The 18,206-nt window shown below is 41.7% G+C and overlaps 4 protein-coding genes, 1 long non-coding RNA gene and 1 pseudogene across 6 annotated transcripts; 5 read left to right on the forward strand and 1 right to left on the reverse strand.

The window, feature by feature from the left end:
* The first annotated feature begins 18 nt into the window (after positions 1-18).
* Positions 19-1,561, forward strand: LOC109117039. The gene is made up of 2 exons (XM_019203507.1): positions 19-1,231; positions 1,500-1,561. Exons 1-2 carry the CDS (start codon positions 19-21, stop codon positions 1,559-1,561), a joined length of 1,275 nt encoding a protein of 424 aa, XP_019059052.1.
* A 3,552-nt stretch (positions 1,562-5,113) lies between these two features.
* On the forward strand, positions 5,114-6,602 carry LOC104822336 (40S ribosomal protein S19-1-like). Its single transcript, XM_010553514.2, has 4 exons — positions 5,114-5,330; positions 5,879-5,969; positions 6,041-6,224; positions 6,320-6,602. Exons 1-4 carry the CDS (start codon positions 5,247-5,249, stop codon positions 6,390-6,392), a joined length of 432 nt encoding a protein of 143 aa, XP_010551816.1. The 5' UTR covers positions 5,114-5,246; the 3' UTR covers positions 6,393-6,602.
* A 144-nt stretch (positions 6,603-6,746) lies between these two features.
* On the reverse strand, positions 6,747-9,770 carry LOC104822338. The gene is made up of 8 exons (XM_010553515.1): positions 8,681-9,770; positions 8,531-8,576; positions 8,285-8,377; positions 8,088-8,207; positions 7,681-7,779; positions 7,469-7,528; positions 7,289-7,383; positions 6,747-7,184 (listed from the first exon to the last, which is right to left on the reverse strand). The coding sequence occupies exons 1-8, from the start codon at positions 9,619-9,621 to the stop codon at positions 7,052-7,054; spliced, it is 1,587 nt and encodes a 528-aa protein (XP_010551817.1). The 5' UTR covers positions 9,622-9,770; the 3' UTR covers positions 6,747-7,051.
* Positions 7,127-7,491, forward strand: LOC104822337. Its single transcript, XR_773171.1, has 2 exons — positions 7,127-7,218; positions 7,296-7,491. It is a non-coding gene; the product is annotated as an uncharacterized LOC104822337 (long non-coding RNA).
* Positions 9,771-10,954: 1,184 nt separating the features above from the next.
* LOC104822339 lies at positions 10,955-13,058 on the forward strand (annotated as a pseudogene).
* Positions 13,059-14,741: 1,683 nt separating this feature from the next.
* LOC104822340 (probable galacturonosyltransferase 13) lies at positions 14,742-18,198 on the forward strand. 2 transcript variants are annotated; one of them, XM_010553517.2, is made up of 6 exons: positions 14,742-15,461; positions 16,079-16,134; positions 16,234-16,392; positions 16,518-17,108; positions 17,235-17,537; positions 17,639-18,198. In XM_010553517.2, exons 1-6 carry the CDS (start codon positions 15,251-15,253, stop codon positions 17,918-17,920), a joined length of 1,602 nt encoding a protein of 533 aa, XP_010551819.1. In that variant the 5' UTR covers positions 14,742-15,250; the 3' UTR covers positions 17,921-18,198. The 2 variants fall into 2 exon arrangements, with proteins under 2 accessions (XP_010551819.1, XP_010551820.1); XM_010553518.2 differs by having other exon boundaries at positions 14,745-15,461; positions 16,237-16,392.
* Positions 18,199-18,206: the final 8 nt, after the last annotated feature.

Consider the following 18,206-nt stretch of genomic DNA (forward strand, 5'->3'; position numbering starts at 1 on the left):
TTTGTTTGTAACTAAATCATGGCTTCTTTTCCTGCTGAACAAACCACCCCTACGCATGGATCTGTTACCCCTCACTCTTCTGCTTCTGCTTCTTCAAGCACATCCTTGACAGATCCCTATGCTAACCCTCTTTACCTCCATGCTGCTGATTCCTCGAGTCTTATTTTGGTCTCTGAGAAGCTGGTTGGTGAATCCAACTACAGCGTCTGGTCACGCTCTGTTGAGAAGGCCCTCCTGTCGAAGAACAAACTGGGTTTTGTTCTAGGCACTGTTACCAAGCCTTCCGATGACCACCCAGACTTTGGATCGTGGGCCCGTTGCAACGCGCTCATTTCAACCTGGATTACGAATGCTGTTTCTACTGAGATTGCAAGCCTGATCGTATATTTGGATGACGCTGCTGCTGTGTGGAAGAATCTGGAAACCCGTTTCAAACAGAAAAATGCCACAAAGATCTACAACATTCAGCACAGACTTGACTCGCTACACCAAGGTTCCATGGATCTGAACACTTACTTTACGAAGATGACATCTCTGTGGGAAGAACTCAAAAACCATGAGCCCTTTTCGGTGTGCACCTGTGGCAAATGTACCTGCTCTGTGGAAAATCGTTGGATGGATCTGATAGAACGACACAATGTAGTCAACTTCCTGATGCGTCTCAATGAATCTTACACTCCTGCTCGGCGTCAAATCCTTATGTTAGATCCACTGCCGGATCTTTCTCGTGCCTTCAATCTGGTTTCTCAGGAGGAGCAACAACGGCTAACCCTACCTGGAAACACAAATGCTGCTGTTTTCCAAACTGGGCCTTATTTTGCTACTTCAAAATCTCGGCCCATATTGCCGACTCCTTCGTCGTTTCAACCTGGGCCTTATTCACCACGCCCACGTATCAGCTGCTCTCATTGTGGTATGTCTGGCCACCTGGTTTCCAAGTGCTTCAAACTGCACGGTTATCCATCCAACTACAAGGGTCCACAGGCACACCACTCGGCCAACTGGAGCCCTCGCCCACCTTACTCGGCAAAGCAACGACAGTATGGCTCTGATAGAAAGACATCTCAAGTGCATCAGGTTTCTACTCCAGCCGAATCGACTGACAAAACGGCTTTAGAACAAGCACAGAACCTGTTGGCCCAGTTCACGACACAGTTCCAAGGCCTGCGCAGTTCTCTTGCGGATCCTGAACTTACAGCTTCACCCAATGAATCCCACTCTTTATCTCCAGGTACGATTTCTCCCTTTTCTATTTTGACCACCAGTTTTCCAAAACCCACTTTCACCTCGGTAGTTTGGATTCTAGATACTGGTGCAACTTGTCATGTCTGTTGTGACAAGACTCTGTTTTCTGACATACATTCCATACCATCCATAACCATAACCTTACCAAATGGTAATCTTGTTCCCGTCTGTTATTCAGGCACCGTTCATATTTCCCCTGCCTTAGTACTTTCTTCTATTTTATTTGTCCCTGAGTTCTGTTTTAACCTTATCAGTATCAGTTGTCTCACCAAAGACACTTTCTATACTGTTACCTTCTCTCACAGCTCTTACATAATTCAGGACCATACTCGGGATTCGACGATTGGAAAGGGTGATGCAAGACAAAATCTATACATCCTTGAGATGCAGACCCCGAACAATCGTCCTCAGTCTTTACCCATACCTATTTACACAGCCAACACATTTTCAAGTCCTGGTGTTTGGCATCTTCGTTTTGGTCATCCATCATCCATCAGCATCAAAAACACGGCAAATACCTCTGAACCTGTTTTCAGCCCAGCCAGGAAAGACAATTTTCAGTGCGACGTCTGTCCTCTGGCGAAACAACGCAGTCTTCCTTTTCCATCTTCTTCTACTTTGTCTTTAGCTCCTTTTGATTTAGTGCATCTTGATGTATGGGGTCCCTTCCATGTTCCCACTACTTCTGGACACAAATACTTTTTTACACTTGTGGATGATTATTCAAGAGCCACTTGGGTATATTTACTTAAATCTAAAAGCGACGTTTCTTTGCGTTTTTCAGAGTTCTTGTCTTTGATCAAAACACAATTCAACAAAACTATCAAAGCTATACGATCAGATAATGCCCCAGAATTATCTTTTCAACCTTTACTTTCGAAAATGGGCATTCTCCATCATTTTTCATGTCCTTACACTCTACAACAAAACTCGGTTGTGGAGCGCAAACACCAACATATATTAAACGTCGCAAGATCTCTTCTATTTCAATCTAATATTCCACTTTGTTATTGGGGTGACTGCGTTGTTACAGCCGTGTATCTCATTAATCGCACTCCAACTCCAGTTCTAGACCTTAAAACCCCTTATGAGGTTTTCCTGTCAACAAAGCCAACTTATACACATTTACGTGTATTTGGCTGTCTGTGCTTCGTGTCTACCAATACCAAAATTCGACATGAATTTTCTGCTAGAGCCAAACCATCAGTCTTTATTGGTTATCCTATGGGAGTTAAAGGATATCGAGTATTGGACCTGGAAACTCAATGTATTTCCGTTTCCAGAAACGTAACATTTCATGAAAGTGTTTTTCCCTTCAAATCCAAACCACTAGACCAAACAACCATTGACTTTCTTCATCCAACTCCTTCACCATTTTATCTCTATGACTCAGATACACACCTGTCTCCTTCTCCTGCTCCTGTACATGTTATACCACTTCAAGAGTCTTCTTCTCCTAGTTCATCTTCCACCACACCATTACCTTCTTCACCACTAATGCTTTCTCCTCCTCTTCCCGAATGTATGTCAGAAACTGTTTCTAGGCCACACAGACAAACTCGTCCACCAGCCTATCTAATGGACTACCACTGTTACTACCTAACACATAATTCTCCACCACCAGATTCTACCATCACTTCCCATCCGTTAACCAAATATCTCTCTTATACCAACCTTCATTCCCACTTTCGACATTTTACCCTTTCAATATCATCCGAAACTGAACCTACTTCTTTTACCCAAGCTGTTAAGTTTGATCATTGGAGAAAAGCTATGGCCTTGGAGCTCGATGCGTTAACTCGGACCAAGACATGGTCTGTATGTTCTCTGCCATCAGGAAAGCAACCCATTGGAAGTAAATGGATTTTCAAAGTGAAATTCAATCCAGATGGATCGGTTGAGAGGCATAAAGCTCGCTTCGTCGCTAAGGGATATACACAATTGGCTGGCATTGACTATTCTGATACGTTTAGTCCTGTTGCAAAACTGACATCTGTTCGATTGTTGATAGCATTGGCAGCAGCTAACGACTGGATTTTGGATCATTTCGATGTCTCAAATGCCTTCCTCAATGGTGAACTTAACGAGGAAATATACATGAGATTACCTCCAGGATATGCTCAACTTCAGGGGGAGAACTTACCACCAAATTCTGTATGCCGGTTACACAAATCTATCTATGGACTCAAATAGGCTTCTCGGCAATGGAATACCAAGCTCTCCTCTGTCCTGTTACACGCAAACTTCACTCAGTCGCAGTCAGACAATTCCATGTTCGTTAAACATCGGAATTCATCAGTTCTGGTGGTCCTAGTTTATGTCGATGATCTGCTGGTGACTGGTAATGACTCTACCATGATAGCTGAATTGAGAAATACGTTACAATCAGAGTTTCAAATCAAAGATCTGGGTAACATGAAATATTTCCTGGGAATTGAGCTGGCTCGAAGTTCTCAAGGGATTCAAATCTGTCAACGCAAGTATGCCTTGGAGTTATTGGAGGAGTTTGGCATGCTGGGTTGTCGGCCTTTATCATCTCCCATGGAAACTAAGCTGAAATTAAGTCAGGATTTTGGGAATTTACTACCTGATCCTACTCGGTATCGGCAATTGATTGGTAAACTCATTTATCTCTCCGTCACACGTCCTGACATCAGTTTATGTGTGACCAAACTCAGTCAATACATGGCTAGCCCGAGAGATTCACATTACCACGCAGCCTTGAGGGTTCTTCGTTACATCAAGACTGCTCCTGGGCAGGGTATCCTCTATTCTGCTCACTCGCCAATGGAACTAATAGGTTATTCCGATGCTGATTGGGCAGCTTGCCCACATTCCCGAAAATCAGTGACAGGGTTCTGTATCTTCCTGGGTCGTTCCCTCATCTCTTGGAAATCGAAGAAACAAGCAACCATCTCTCGAAGCAGCGCCGAATCTGAATATAGAGCAATGGCTCAAACAACTTCAGAACTGGTTTGGATTTCAGCTCTTCTTCGGGATATTGGCGTCTCACTTTCATCCCCTGTTAAGCTCCATTGCGATAGCAAGTCTGCCCTACACATAGCCTCAAACCCAGTCTATCATGAGAGAACTAAACATATTGAAATTGATTGCCATTTCGTCCGCGACAAGGTGAAATCTGGTTTCTTATCTTTGTCTCATGTTTCTTCAGGAGATCAGATAGCTGATTTGTTAACCAAACCTCTGTACATTGATCACTTCCATAGACTTCTACTCAAGATGGGAATACATAATTTGTATTCTCCACCTTGAGGGGAAGTATTAATCTCCACTGCTTGAGAAGAAGTTCGACAATGCTGAGCTGGAGTGTACAGAGTAACGACCTTGTATGTGCGGGATGTTTCTTGTCTGTTGATACAACTACAGACTCTGTAATTTACTTTTTGTGTGAGGACCACTTACAAATTGTATACAGCAGCATTTTTAATTCTCTCTCTCGAGTCCTTCATCTTCATCCTCAGTCTTCTTCTTCTTCTTCAACCTTTAAACCCAGATCTCTGTTTTCTGTTATCAACACTAGAGTTAGGAGATGTTTCATCGCCATGGTCCGATGGCTTCTCTCGAGGATTCGATCAGTACCGAAATGTAAATAGACGATCCAAGATAAAGACTAATAGGATAGCCAGCCAGTGGTTACTGGTTAGCAGCTCTAAACGACGACGTGTTATCCTCTAGACGACGTCGTTTAATGCTCATTATGATCAAGTCATATGGGCCGTTATTGAGCCTAAATAACTCCTTATATGGGCCGGATCAATTGGGTCTGAAGAGGACCCGGATCCGAGCCGTTTAGAAGAAAGCCTTGATCGATAATCAATGAGGATTGTCCATTCTCTATATATGTATGGAGAGAAAAGACAAAAAACCCTAGCTTTGCAGTGCGAGAGATTCAGCTGTACAACTCGACACGAAGATCAGGGCTCTCTCGTCTCTCGTCTCTCGTCTCTCGTCTCTCGTCCTTGAGCTTCTGGTCTTCGGCAATGGCGACTGGGAAAACTGTTAAAGATGTCTCACCTCACGATTTCGTAAAGGCATATGCTTCTCACCTCAAACGATCTGGCAAGGTTGGTGTTATTGTATTAAAAATCTCTCTTTTTTCAGTTACCTTTTGCGATTATTTGTGATTAGGAGGAACAATTCTGGATAAATTATTTGTCGTATTGCTTCCTGGTGACATGTGACAATGCGAATTCCGTTATTTTGTTTCAGGGATAGATTTAGGCTACAATGCAATTTCTTGCATGCACTTCTTTCGTTCAACATCTGTTCTATTTGGGTTTTTCTGTTTAATACCTTGGATTTCATAATATGTAGATTCAAGTTTATTAAACACATGAATTTTCTGATGCGTAAAAATCGTTAGCTGAAATAGTTGTTTGAACGGACATAGTAGGAATACCGAAGCAATAGGGAAACCAAAAGGAGAGAAGAGATTGTAATTTCTGTGAAATCGAATCCTTTAGGGGTTTTTGATTGCGTGATTGTCTCGGCTCAGGTCCCTGCTTTTGTATAATTGTGTATAGGTGCCGTGTGTATTTCTCTCAGAAGCCAAATAATTGGACTTTGTTTCTTGATTTGGAAAAATCGTATGGTTTATTTCTGTTTGCCTCAGATTGAACTTCCTCCATGGACGGATATTGTGAAGACCGGTACTCTGAAGGAGCTTGCCCCTTATGACCCGGATTGGTACTACATCCGAGCTGGTAATTCTCTCTCCCCAATTTTGTTTGTTAATGCCTTGTAAAATCAGCATGAATATGATTCTTTTATGCAGCATCTATGGCAAGGAAGATCTATCTTAGGGGAGGTCTCGGTGTTGGTGCTTTCCAAAGAATTTATGGCGGTAGCAAGAGGAATGGAAGCCGCCCACCACACTTTGGTAAGAGCAGTGGTGCGATAGCCCGCCACATTCTTCAGCAGTTGCAGAACATGAACATTGTTGAGCTCGACACAAAAGGGTAAATTATAAAAGATCAAGCTTGAATTCCTAACATTGTTGGTAATGAACCCGACATGACAATTTCTAACCGGTTGTTTCCTCGTTTATTCTCAGTGGAAGAAGAATCACTTCCAGCGGTCAACGGGATTTGGACCAGGTTGCTGGCCGCACTGTGGTTGCACCTTGATGGTCTGAACGTTCTCTTCCTCTATTATACTACGGATTGCAAGGCCTTAGTTACTGTAGAAACTATCCTCATCTTCTTCACTCAGAATGTTCAGAGTTTTTGGGTTTTGGGGTGTTTTAAAGTTTACTCTTTTATGTTTTTGTTCTTCACGAACGAACCCTTTTGGCATTCTATGATATTGGAAGTTTTGGCATCAATGGAGATCTTGTATACCGACCCTGTGTATTAATTTCTTCATGTGTTGAGTTACTTTTACAGATGATTTGAGAATCACTTGTTCCCGTGGTCTGACCGAGACAGCTAAAAGATCAGTCCAATTGGCTCGTTCTCCTTAAGGTAAGAAAAACCCAAGAAGACGAAGAAATTGATGCGATTACACGAGTGGCATGATGTGAGTGTAGGAACAACTCAATTGGTTTCGCATTGCAATGTGGAATGTGTTTATCAAACTGTACTAGACTACTACTCTACTTGTTTGTCCGGGCTCTGGACAACAATGTAGGAACACACCCGAATGAGACAGGCAGCATCCAAAAACTTGCAACTATTGGTTGCTGCATTGAATCTGTTTGTTGTAGAAGAAGAAGATGATATAGTTTGGGAAAGCAGACATATCGACAGGAAATATTATTTAGGTGAATGCAGGCCAAAAGGGGAGTTTAGAAGTCTTGAAGATCGCAGGTGTAGGATCCAGTTTCGCTCCAAGATGATGAAACGCTACCGCATCTGATCTTCTTTTGCTGAGGTAAGTGAAACCTTGGCTCCCGGGGTATGGTCGGATGTTTCATCGACCTTAAGATTGAAACAAAGACGGCAAAGCGAAACAGTAAGCAATGATAAAGCCTTCACTTTATCCAAGGGTATTGTTGTTTTGCTTACTACTGCCTTTTTTTTACCTTCTAGGAATGAATGGTCGATCAAAGTACGGCATTGGTTGCGCCTTGGGGATTAACTCTTTTCTCAGCCTTCTCAACTCTTCTTCTTCTGCCAACTGAACACAACAGCAGAAGATTTGTTTTATCAGTTTATAACTTTATTAGTTTAAGACATAAGCGTCTCATGTAGCTCTGCTTTACCTTCTGCTGCCGTTCTCTTTCCATTTTGTATTGTTCTATCAGGCACATCTTCTCAGCCACCTAATACCACAAACCTCACATCATTAACTTGAAGAGGGCAATATTAAGCAACTTGTCTAACTATGCCATTGACTTTGACAGGTTCGGGGATTGGTCACTGTGTGTACATTGTTACCTAAAAATTGTAAAGATAATTCGTAATTAAGTTATACCTGGTGATCAAATTCCGCTCGTTCCGCTGCCCGAATGTCACTGTGGAGCTTCAAGTCGACTGGTTTGGTGATCTCTTTCACAGGAGGTTTCATCAGACACTGAGACAAGCAATAAGTGTTGAATTCTAAAGTTAGCAGCTACCACTGTTCATATCTTTCGAAGGGTTCACGGCTTTTTCTTAAATTCAGTTGATTGCAAATTATAAAATCATAAACAGAATCTTGCTGCCACCATGTGGGTATTACTCTACAAGAATAACCATATGTTTTGCTTCAATGAGCAGCCAATCTAATAGCAATGACAGAGGAGAGAATTTCCAAACAATCCCAATGCAACACCAAAGTTATTTGCTGTCTCAAACTTGAATGATCTTGAGGGAAAAAAAAAAGAAACAGTGGCTGCTCACCTCAGGTTCATCAGTTGTCCATGGAAGACCTTGAGCAATGGGTATTCTCATCTTTTCTTCCTCTATCATCATCTCCTGGAGCTTCTTTGAAAACTCTTCTTCCTTCATTTTTCCTCGTTGCTTGAAAGAAATAGAAGACGAATCAATGCTCAGACCTGAGGTTTTACTGCGAATGACAGAATGTGCTGCGGTCTTACCTCAGTGTTAAGTTTGAATGGTTTCAGCGATGTGACTCTGGCCGGTTTCTTCTTCAACTGTCTGCTTCCCGTCGTTCCAGAAGATTCCAGGCTCTGGAATGGCAATGTAATGTCAAACGGTTGCATATAAATTGTTCCAACCTTATCATATTCGCAGCATGATATTGAAGGCACTTATGAAGAAAACATTTATCCATCAAATAGATTCGTAAGTCATAACAACAGAAGAGGAAGCAACAAACATACATTTCTTCTGCTCCTTCTGGCGCCATTGGAGCTCCTACTTGAAATACTGTAGTATCATTGAGTGAAACAACTCACCGTAAGTAAACACATGATCATAAAAATAAGTGCTAAGAAATCGAATGAAATGGATTTAACCGCAAAGGAACCAACCTGCTGCGGCTGCTATCCCATGACGAAGAAACTGAGGCACACGGGTCTAACCCAAGATTCTCTGCCGTTAACACCAAATCAGATGGACAGAAAGAAGAGATCCACGTGACTTGGTCTGTCTCCGCCTCCGGCACCTTTGGCGGCTGTCTCATTCCGGGCAGTTCCCATTTCATTGGTTTCTTCACTGTCTCTTCCGTTTGGTGTTCTTCCTTATTGTTGCTTGCCTTAAGTGGTAAGCAGGAAAGCTTCTCAAATGCTTCCACGAGATGCATCACTTTCCCGGATTCAGGCACACTTTGTCGGGCTTGTTCCAGAAGCTTTTCTCTTCTCCTCTTCATCGTAGGCATCCCAATTTGACCTAACTCCCCAGGTTCTTCTCCATAGCCATCATCTGCATCCACAATGTCCTGACCTGAATGATCGCACTCTTGTGCAGCAGAACAATCCAAATCCCCCTTTGCTTCCTCCGTTTCACTTCGTTTTTTGAAAAACTCCTCCTGCGAAGCCCGAAGATTTTCATATGCGACGCATAGACATTTCTTCATGTTCCCCTTGGATTTCGCGCCGCACTTGCATTCCACCTCCGGAGCCGCCGAATCCACAGCCGCTGCATCTCTCCTCTCCTTCTGCGAGTTCTTCTTCGCCACCACAAACCTCCTCTCTCTGATCCGATTCCGTGGCGAGAAACCGGCAGGATTAGGATGAAGGTTGGGCTTCAAATTCTTCTGCGCCGATTTCTGCGATTTGGCTGACTTCACAAGTGGAGATCCCGCGGATTTCGTGATCGGAGACCCTGAGGATCTTGCCGGACTCGCATATGAAACGTTAGGGTTAGAATTCTCCAAAAATCCAGAAGAAATATCTTGAACCGTCGACTGGAATTTGGTCGAATCTTTCGCCGGAGTCCCTGGTTTCGTATTCTTCGAAATTGACGACTCCATCTTCGATGGGAAACAAGGAGACCAACCACGAATCAGAATAGAAGCAGAAGAAAGCACTGATTTGGAATCGATCCAGTAATTTTATGCAGATATGTAGATTTAGGGTTTCTCTGAATTGCTGAGGAAGAAGAAGAAGAAGAAGAAGAAGAAGAAGAAGAAGAAGAGTGGGCTTGATTTGGGGGAAATGCGACCGTTGAGGCTTTTTGGACGCTCTCTCTGTAACGGCTAGTCTCTGTGGCTTTTTTTAAAAAAATTTGGTTTAATTTAAATAGTTGGAATGGATTATTGAATTTAAAATTCTGTTTAATTTTGGCCGTTCGATCAGCGGGATTTGCTGGAAACTAATTATTGAAATCAGCCGCTGTCATAATTATCAACCAAAATCAAATTTTAAAACCTTATTAACGGTATTACTGAAGCGTGTTATAAATTCTTTTTATTTTCTATTTCGATATAGTAACAATAAGAAGAAGAAGAAGATCTACATCATTGGTCAACCAACCAAATATTTATGGCTAAGTTTTGTTTGAGTTAATGGAATTCATACAATAATAATAATAATAAATAAAATAATTAAATCAGCCTCTGGGGTTTGGAGTCGGATCAACAAGTATAATAAGGAACATGGCGACCCAAATTGAGTTGTATATGCATTGTAGATTATATAGTTTTAAGAATTCATATGAACCCAAAATTGATTGGCCTATTTTTTAATTAAATACAATTAAAATTAAGATTTCCAAATGATTAACAAAGAAAATGGTAGCTTGGGAAGCAAAACGTTTTTATTCTGTCTTGAATTTATCATGTTCTTTGAGTACATATTATCTCAATCAACAATTAACTTAATGTTTTAATGAGTTACACAAATAAATAATGTATTAAAAAAAAATTCTAAATCGCCATTATGGTATGTGTATAAAATGTCAATATATTTAATGAAAAATTATAAAAAGGATATTATTATTTTTTTACCCTTTGCTATTTCATACAACTACAGCTATATTATGACACCACTTGATATTTTATAAAATTTAAGTAGTGGAATATGAAAATAATAAGGCTGGCATATAATCATTTATGGTAGTCAAAATCCACGTTCTTGAAAAATGCAAAATGGTTAGGCAAATTATTTAACGTTACTTTGTGTTGATTTGTGTGTTAATGTGCCAAATCTTGTGAATCCCCACACTTTTCTTTTTTAAACTTTTATTTAACTTTTAACTTAAGATGTTACATTTTCCTTTTTATTAAACCGGCGTTAATTATCTTTTAATTATGGTTCCAGGGGTAAATTCCAAATCTCGTCACCTATATAAACATCGTCGCATTTCCACAATTTTCCCGCAACAGCTGAGTCAGCTCGATTTCTCTTACAAAAAACACGATCGAGGTGCGATTTTAGCGTTGCCTGTGTTGTGATCTGAGATTGTCGCTTTGATTTCGCAGGTTTCTGTGGTTGATTCCGTATCTAATTTCTTGTTTCTTCTCTTCGATTTCGTTGGCTTCTTTTCTTTCTTTGTAGATTTCGATTTAACTTGCTTATACTATTTCAAATTTTTTTTTAATTCGATTGTTTTGTGGTTTTTTCTATTCGGCGTTTTGATTCGGACATTTTCTGCATTCGGTTTGATCTGTGTCGGTGGTTCACGCAAGTTTTTCCTCCTCTCGCGTTTTTTTTCCAGTTCTGGATCCGGGTTTGTTTGCATGAACCAGATCTGAGATTTTGATTCGAACATCTCTCGATTTGTTCAATTTTCATGCTAAATTTATGTCTAAGTGAATCGTGATTAAGCGTGATCGTGATTATTCTGAACTTGAATTGCCTAATATGGTTTGATCTGAACTATAGTACCTTCGCCTAACATTTTGTTCTTTCCTCCTGGTATTTCCTGTTCCTGATGTAGATAGCTTCATTAATGGCTTGAAAGATCTCAAATTGAGATTTTTTCCAACGGCCTTTCTGGTTAAGTTTTTGTCTGATGCGTACAAATCCCCCACTTTCCTTTCTTTTCAGGTTGTCTAGTAGACAAGCAAAATGGTGAAGATCTGCTGCATTGGAGCTGGCTACGTTGGTGGCCCAACTATGGCAGTCATTGCTATGAAGTGTCCTTCTGTTGAGGTTGTCATTGTCGATATCTCCGTGCCCAGGATCAATGCCTGGAACAGCGATCAAGCCTGGCCTGGATGAAGTGGTCAGGCAGTGCCGTGTAAAGAACCTCTTCTGCAGCACTGATGTAGAGAAACACGTGAGAGAGGCCGACCAAGACACGGGGTCTCGGAGCCGGAAAAGCTACCGACTTAACTTATTGGGAGAGCACAGCTCGCATGATTGCCGATGTTTCGGTATCTGACAAGATTGTGGTTGAGAAATCACTCCCTGTCAAGACAACAGAGGCCATTGAGAAGATTCTTACCCACAACAGCAAGGGAATCAAATTCCAAATTCTCTTGAACCCTAAGTTTCTCTTGAACCCTAAGTTCCTCGCCGAAGGAACTGCCATTCAAGATCTCTTCGAACCTGACCGTGTGGTGATCGGAGGTCGGGAAACCCCTGAAGGCCTTAAAGCCGTACAAGCCCTGAAAGAAGTATATGCCCAGTGGGTTCCGGAAGAATGAATCCTGACCATCGATATCTGGTCAGCCGAGCTCTCCAAGCTTGCAGTCAATGCCTTCCTGGCCCAGAGGATCTCATCCGTCAATGCCATGTCTGTTCTTTGCGAAGCAACTGGAGCCGACGTCACAGAGGTTTCCTACATCGTTGGTAAGGACTCTCGGATTGGTCCCAAGTTCTTGAACTCCAGTGTTAGGTTGGGTGGCTCATGCTTCCAGAAAGACATCCTTAACCTGGTCTACATATTCGAATGCAACGGCCTCCCAAAGGTAGCTGAGTACTGGAAACAGGTCATCAAGATCAATGACTACCAGAAAACCCGGTTCATGAACCGAGTGGTCTCGTCAATGTACAAAACGGTGGCCAACAAAAAGGTGGCCATACTCGGGTTCGCCTTCAAGAAAGACACGGGTGACACGAGGAAGACTCTCGACGTATGCAAAGGTCTGTTAGGAGACAAAGCCCGTCTCAGCATCTATGACCCGCAGGTGACCGAGGACCAGATCCAGAGAGACCTGACCATGAACAAGTTCGACTGGGACCACCCTCTCCACCTCCAGCCCACGAGTCCGACCACGGTGAAACAAGTCTCGGTTACGTGGGACGCACACAATGCCGCAAAGGACGCGCATGGAATCTGCATCCTGACCGGGTGGGACGAGCTCAAGTCACTTGACTATAACCGAATCTACGAAAACATGCAGAAGCCGGCGTTCATCTTCGACGGAATTGGAGCGAATCGGATATAGTCAGCTTTATTTTTTTTTTCCCCGTCACTTCATGCATATAAGTTTGGTTAGTGGAAAGTAAGCTTTTTTTTTCATCACTGTTTTTGAATATTTTTTTCCCTTTTTATGCCAAATAAAAAAAAAAGGAAGAGAAATATTCAGCTACAGAAATTTCAATGGAACTTATGGGTGAAGTAAAAATAATCACCAGTATGTGTAAAACCCTAATCCTGGTTTTGGTACATTCTTTGACTTCTGATTGGCTCACCCGAACCCTCTTGTTGGGACCAAGGTTTCTGATTCTCTGTTTCCGCCAAAGCCGCTCCGTTCGTTCCCTCGCTCAAAAGTTGTTTGATCGCTCTGTTTCACTCTCTCTCTCTCATACCCGATCTTTCTTTTTCCCGGAAATTGAGAGAAAATCTGAACTTTCTCGTCTTCTCGTTCTTCTTCATCCTTCGATGACCACAACACCTTCATTTTCTCACTCCTGAAGCTGAATCTTTCTATTACTACTCTGTCTCGGCTTATCAGTTAGTTTTTCTCTATACTCTCGCTGACATACTTTGTCCCGTATTTCTCTGCTACCTCCTCTACTTATTCCTTCTCTGTGCTTCACGTTTCTTTCCCTCCATCTGATGGAAGAATTCTCCAACACCACATGAAGACTCAATTTCTTCGGTTGGGAGAATCACTGAATCAGCGAGATCTGTCTAGCAGGGATGGATTCACCAGAAGCTTCACTTGATCGATCGGGTACGAGGAAGAATGTGGAAAAGGGTTTCGATCTCAAAGATACATCTTGCGGACCAGAGGGCTCTTCTTGAAGAATCCAGAGCTAGTTTGCGTGGTTTCTTAGAGTTGAAATTGAATCGAGGGTCTCTGGATAATCATCAAAACAAGCTCGGGGAAGCTGAATCTGAAGGGAATGTGCCTGGATGATGATCCCCCATAAAGAGGTTACATGATGCTGAAATCGATCTCGATAGGAAACCTTACTGGAAAAGAATCTAGATTTCGAGTTGAAGACTCTGTTTCAGGAATCCTTTGGTATATCCTGGAAGAAAAATGTCAGTGGGACGAAATCCGTATTTGGATCTTGCTCGGGCACTGAAGCTTTTTCTTGTTTGCTTCCCATTTTCTGTTCTGTCAGCAAATGTTGTAATAAAAGGTCTTCTCCTTTTTGCTTTCTTTCCTCTCATCCTCAGCCCTCCTTGTCTCAGATTCCTTCTTGTTTGGTACTCAAGCAATCGATCAGAAACCCTATGAAATCCGCAGAAAGCTTCAACCTTTCCATCGTGGTACTGACATTTTCCTGGGAAAGTGATGGAAAGACTGAGACTTTTCTTGTTCCTCAAGGAATTTATCCTCTCTGCTTTTCTTCCCATCTTTACTTAATGTATTAGCTTTACTTATGTCGGCCAGTGTCGGTCGAGTGAACAATTATAAAATGAACTTGGCATGGTTTTCTTAGAAATGACATCACGCTTCAGCTGTATCCATTTCTCAAGAAAACGACAGAAAATAATATTAGTATGGCCATTTATCATCACATCGTTGATAATAATGTTAACTAAATATGCAATGAAGATGAAAAAGGGGATTAGATTATGGCTTTGCCATCAAAATAGGCGAAACCTATAATTAACTCTATGAACAAAACCCTAAACTCAAGGCCAAGACACCAATCCCCCCAACGTTTTTTTAGCCCATGGAAATTCACCGATTAATTCAATTTATAGTTAAATTAATTACATTTTTAAAAAATTCTTTTTTGGAATATTGTTTTTAGATCCACCGGCGAAATGGCTGCTCTCAAAAGCTTGATTTTTCTCTAATTTTGTTTCCCTCTTTTTTCCTTCTTCTTCTTCTTCCGCTCCTTCTCTTCTCTTACAAGCCCCTTGATTTTTTCTTGATCCGTGCGACAACTCTGTAACGATTTCTTGAAACACGAATTTGGTGAGGACCCGTTTAGATTCTCGTCATTCAGTAGTCGGAAGAAATCCAGAAAGACGGCGGAAATCTCAAATTTGAATCCTTTTTGGTGGTCGAATATTCAATGCGGTCTGTGAGAAGACCACAAGGAGGAAGAAGACTGATAAGGAACGGAACAACTACGGATTCGGGAGATACCCAGAAGGCTAGATCGAGAATCGGGCGGCAATCGGGATCGGGGAAGCGGAATCGCGTCGGATCTAATGTTCGGTTGGGGATTGGCTACGGAAGCAGGAATTAGGGTTTTCGTTTCGATCGCAGCTGTTCTTATTGTGGTGGGGCTGCACGATCAAGGATGCAGCTTCACATATCGCCTAGCATGAGGAGCATCACGATATCGAGCAGCAATGGGTTTATTGACTTGATGAAGATCAAAATCGCAGCTCGTCACATCTCTTATCGAACCCTTTTCCACACGATCCTGATCCTTGCTTTCTTGTTGCCATTCGTCTTCATCCTAACCGCTGTTGTTACCCTTGAAGGTGTCAACAAGTGCTCCTCGATTGGTAACATTTTTCCTCGATTGGGCACTGATTTCTTGATGTGTATTTCTCAGTTTGTTGGGATCTTGACCTTTGTTGATGCCGATTTCATAGTTGTAGTGAGTTTTTTTAATGGGGAAGTGAAGTGGGGATTTTTGGAATAGGATTTGGTTGAGAGTGAGCTAGGTTGTGAGAGGGGCTTCCTTATGCTATTAGACTTGATGATTAGATTCGTGGAATTTGATATCAATGCTTGGTAATGGATTTGGTTGCGGTAACAAAGTTTCTGGATTCTGTTTTCTTGCTAAAGAATTTGAGCATTGATTCACACAATTGAGTTTATTGTCTTTGCTCTAAGCAAGATGAATGTGCCGCCTTTCTGTAATTGGTAATAACAAATTGGATTCATACTATTGAGTTTTTACGGATGTCAAGCTCTGATTTAAAGGGTAATGCTGTTTTGTTGGGTTGTGGAATGGATGAGATTTTCAGAGAATTTCTGGCATTTGTATTTGTATGTAGTTAGGAATAGAGGTTGTTTACATACTACAAGATCAGAATTTAACGATTACCTTAAGGAGTCTATTTCTTTTTTGTGTTCATATCTCATTACAGTTTCCTCCCTCTTCTGTTTACTTCAGATTGTTTGGGGAGGCGGTTAGGTCCACGACTTCTCGGTAGGGTAGATGATTCAGAGGTGGGTGGTTGCTTATTTTCCAATCTTCTCTATATCAGTTTTTTTTGTTTCGAATTGTCTCCTCAAGCCGGGTCTCTTTTCTCAATGTTTATATCGCAGCAGAGATTAGTTAGGGACTTCTATAAAATTCTAAATGAAGTGAGCACTCAAGAAATTCCAGATGGTTGGAAGCTTCCAGATTCTTTTAGTCAGCTTGTTTCAGATATGAAGGACAACCACTATGATGCGAAAACGTTTGCTCTTGTTCTGCGAGCTATGGTACGCCTGTGATATAACATGTTCTTGCTAGATAAAATGTATGCTCTGTTATGATACATGCAAATGTCGGTACTTTCATCTAATGTGTTATTGACTTCTGTCTGATTTTGATCACTTATGCACAGATCGAGAAGTTTGAGCGGGATATTAGGGAATCTAAATTTGCGGAACTTATGAACAAGCATTTTGCAGCAAGTTCCATTCCGAAAGGCATTCATTGTCTCTCTCTAAGATTGACAGATGAATATTCTTCCAATGCTCATGCACGTAGACAACTTCCTTCCCCAGAGTTTCTCCCTGTTCTTTCTGATAACTCGTACCATCATTTTGTACTGTCTACGGACAATATTCTGGCTGCATCGGTTGTCATAGCTTCCACAGTCCAGTCATCTTCAAAACCGGAGAAAATTGTCTTCCATGTCATCACAGACAAGAAAACCTATGCGGGTATGCACTCCTGGTTTGCGCTTAACTCTGTCGCTCCTGCTATTATTGAAGTGAAAGGTGTTCATCAGTTTGACTGGTTAACAAGAGAGAATGTTCCGGTTTTGGAAGCTGTGGAAAGCCATAATGAGGTCAGGAAGTATTATCATGGAAATCATGTTGCCGGGGCAAATCTCAGTGAAACCACTCCTCGGACTTTTGCTTCAAAATTGCAATCTAGAAGTCCAAAATACATATCTTTGCTCAATCATCTTAGGATATATCTACCCGAGGTAGTCTTTCTCTTCTCACTGAGAAAATATTTGAGATGCATGAATGCCACCACTCTTTTTCTTGTTTTGCCTTTTCCTCAAGAGGAGACATGGTTTATATTGAAAATCATGCCCTTCTTGTTGCAGCTTTTCCCGAACTTGGAAAAGGTGGTCTTCTTAGATGATGATGTGGTTGTCCAGCGGGACTTGTCTCCCCTTTGGGATATTGACCTAAACGGGAAGGTTAATGGAGCAGTAGAAACATGTCGAGGAGAAGATCAGTGGGTGATGTCTAAGCGTTTCAGGAACTACTTCAATTTCTCACATCCGATCGTTGTGAAGTATTTGGATCCCGAAGAATGTGCATGGGCATATGGCATGAATATCTTTGATCTACGAGCTTGGAGGAAGACAAATATCAGAGAAACATATCATTCTTGGTTTAAAGAGGTAATGGGGTTGGTATCTATAAAGTCATTGTGTAGTAGCTTCTCCTTTTGCGATGACGAGTTTAGCAAACTCTTGACGTCTTATCCGGTTGGATTGTGCAGAATCTGAAGTCGGGTCTAACAATGTGGAAACTTGGAACTTTGCCTCCGGCTCTTATTGCGTTTAGAGGACATGTTCACCCGATAGAGCCGTCCTGGCATATGCTGGGTTTAGGCTATCAGAACAAGACAAACGTAGAAGATATCAAGAAGGCTGCAGTAATACATTACAATGGCCAGTCAAAACCATGGCTGGAGATTGGGTTCGAGCATCTCCGGCCATTTTGGACAAAGTACGTCAACTACTCCAATGACTTCGTGAGGAACTGTCACATCTTAGAGTAGCAGTTGAAAGCTGAAACTTTTGGACAAGTGAGTGAGCAGAAAGACACGGAAAGGGGGTTAATCTATGCAGATTATTCATGATTGATGATTCAGATTTAGATGCCACGCTGAAAGCATCAAACTTGGGAGCTGCAAAGGGACAAAGAATCATTCTTTCTGTAAAATAGAAGGTACCCTTTTGTTTTTTTTTTCCTGGAATTCTTTGGGTTTCAAATGGAGGAGGGGGAGGGTTCATTGCCCAATACAGAGATTGGATATTGGGGTTGTTGATAATACGAGGGAAAGA

This window comes from Tarenaya hassleriana, unplaced genomic scaffold (genome assembly GCF_000463585.1).
Source record: "Tarenaya hassleriana unplaced genomic scaffold, ASM46358v1 Cleome36, whole genome shotgun sequence".
Taxonomy (NCBI): Eukaryota; Viridiplantae; Streptophyta; class Magnoliopsida; order Brassicales; family Cleomaceae; genus Tarenaya; species Tarenaya hassleriana.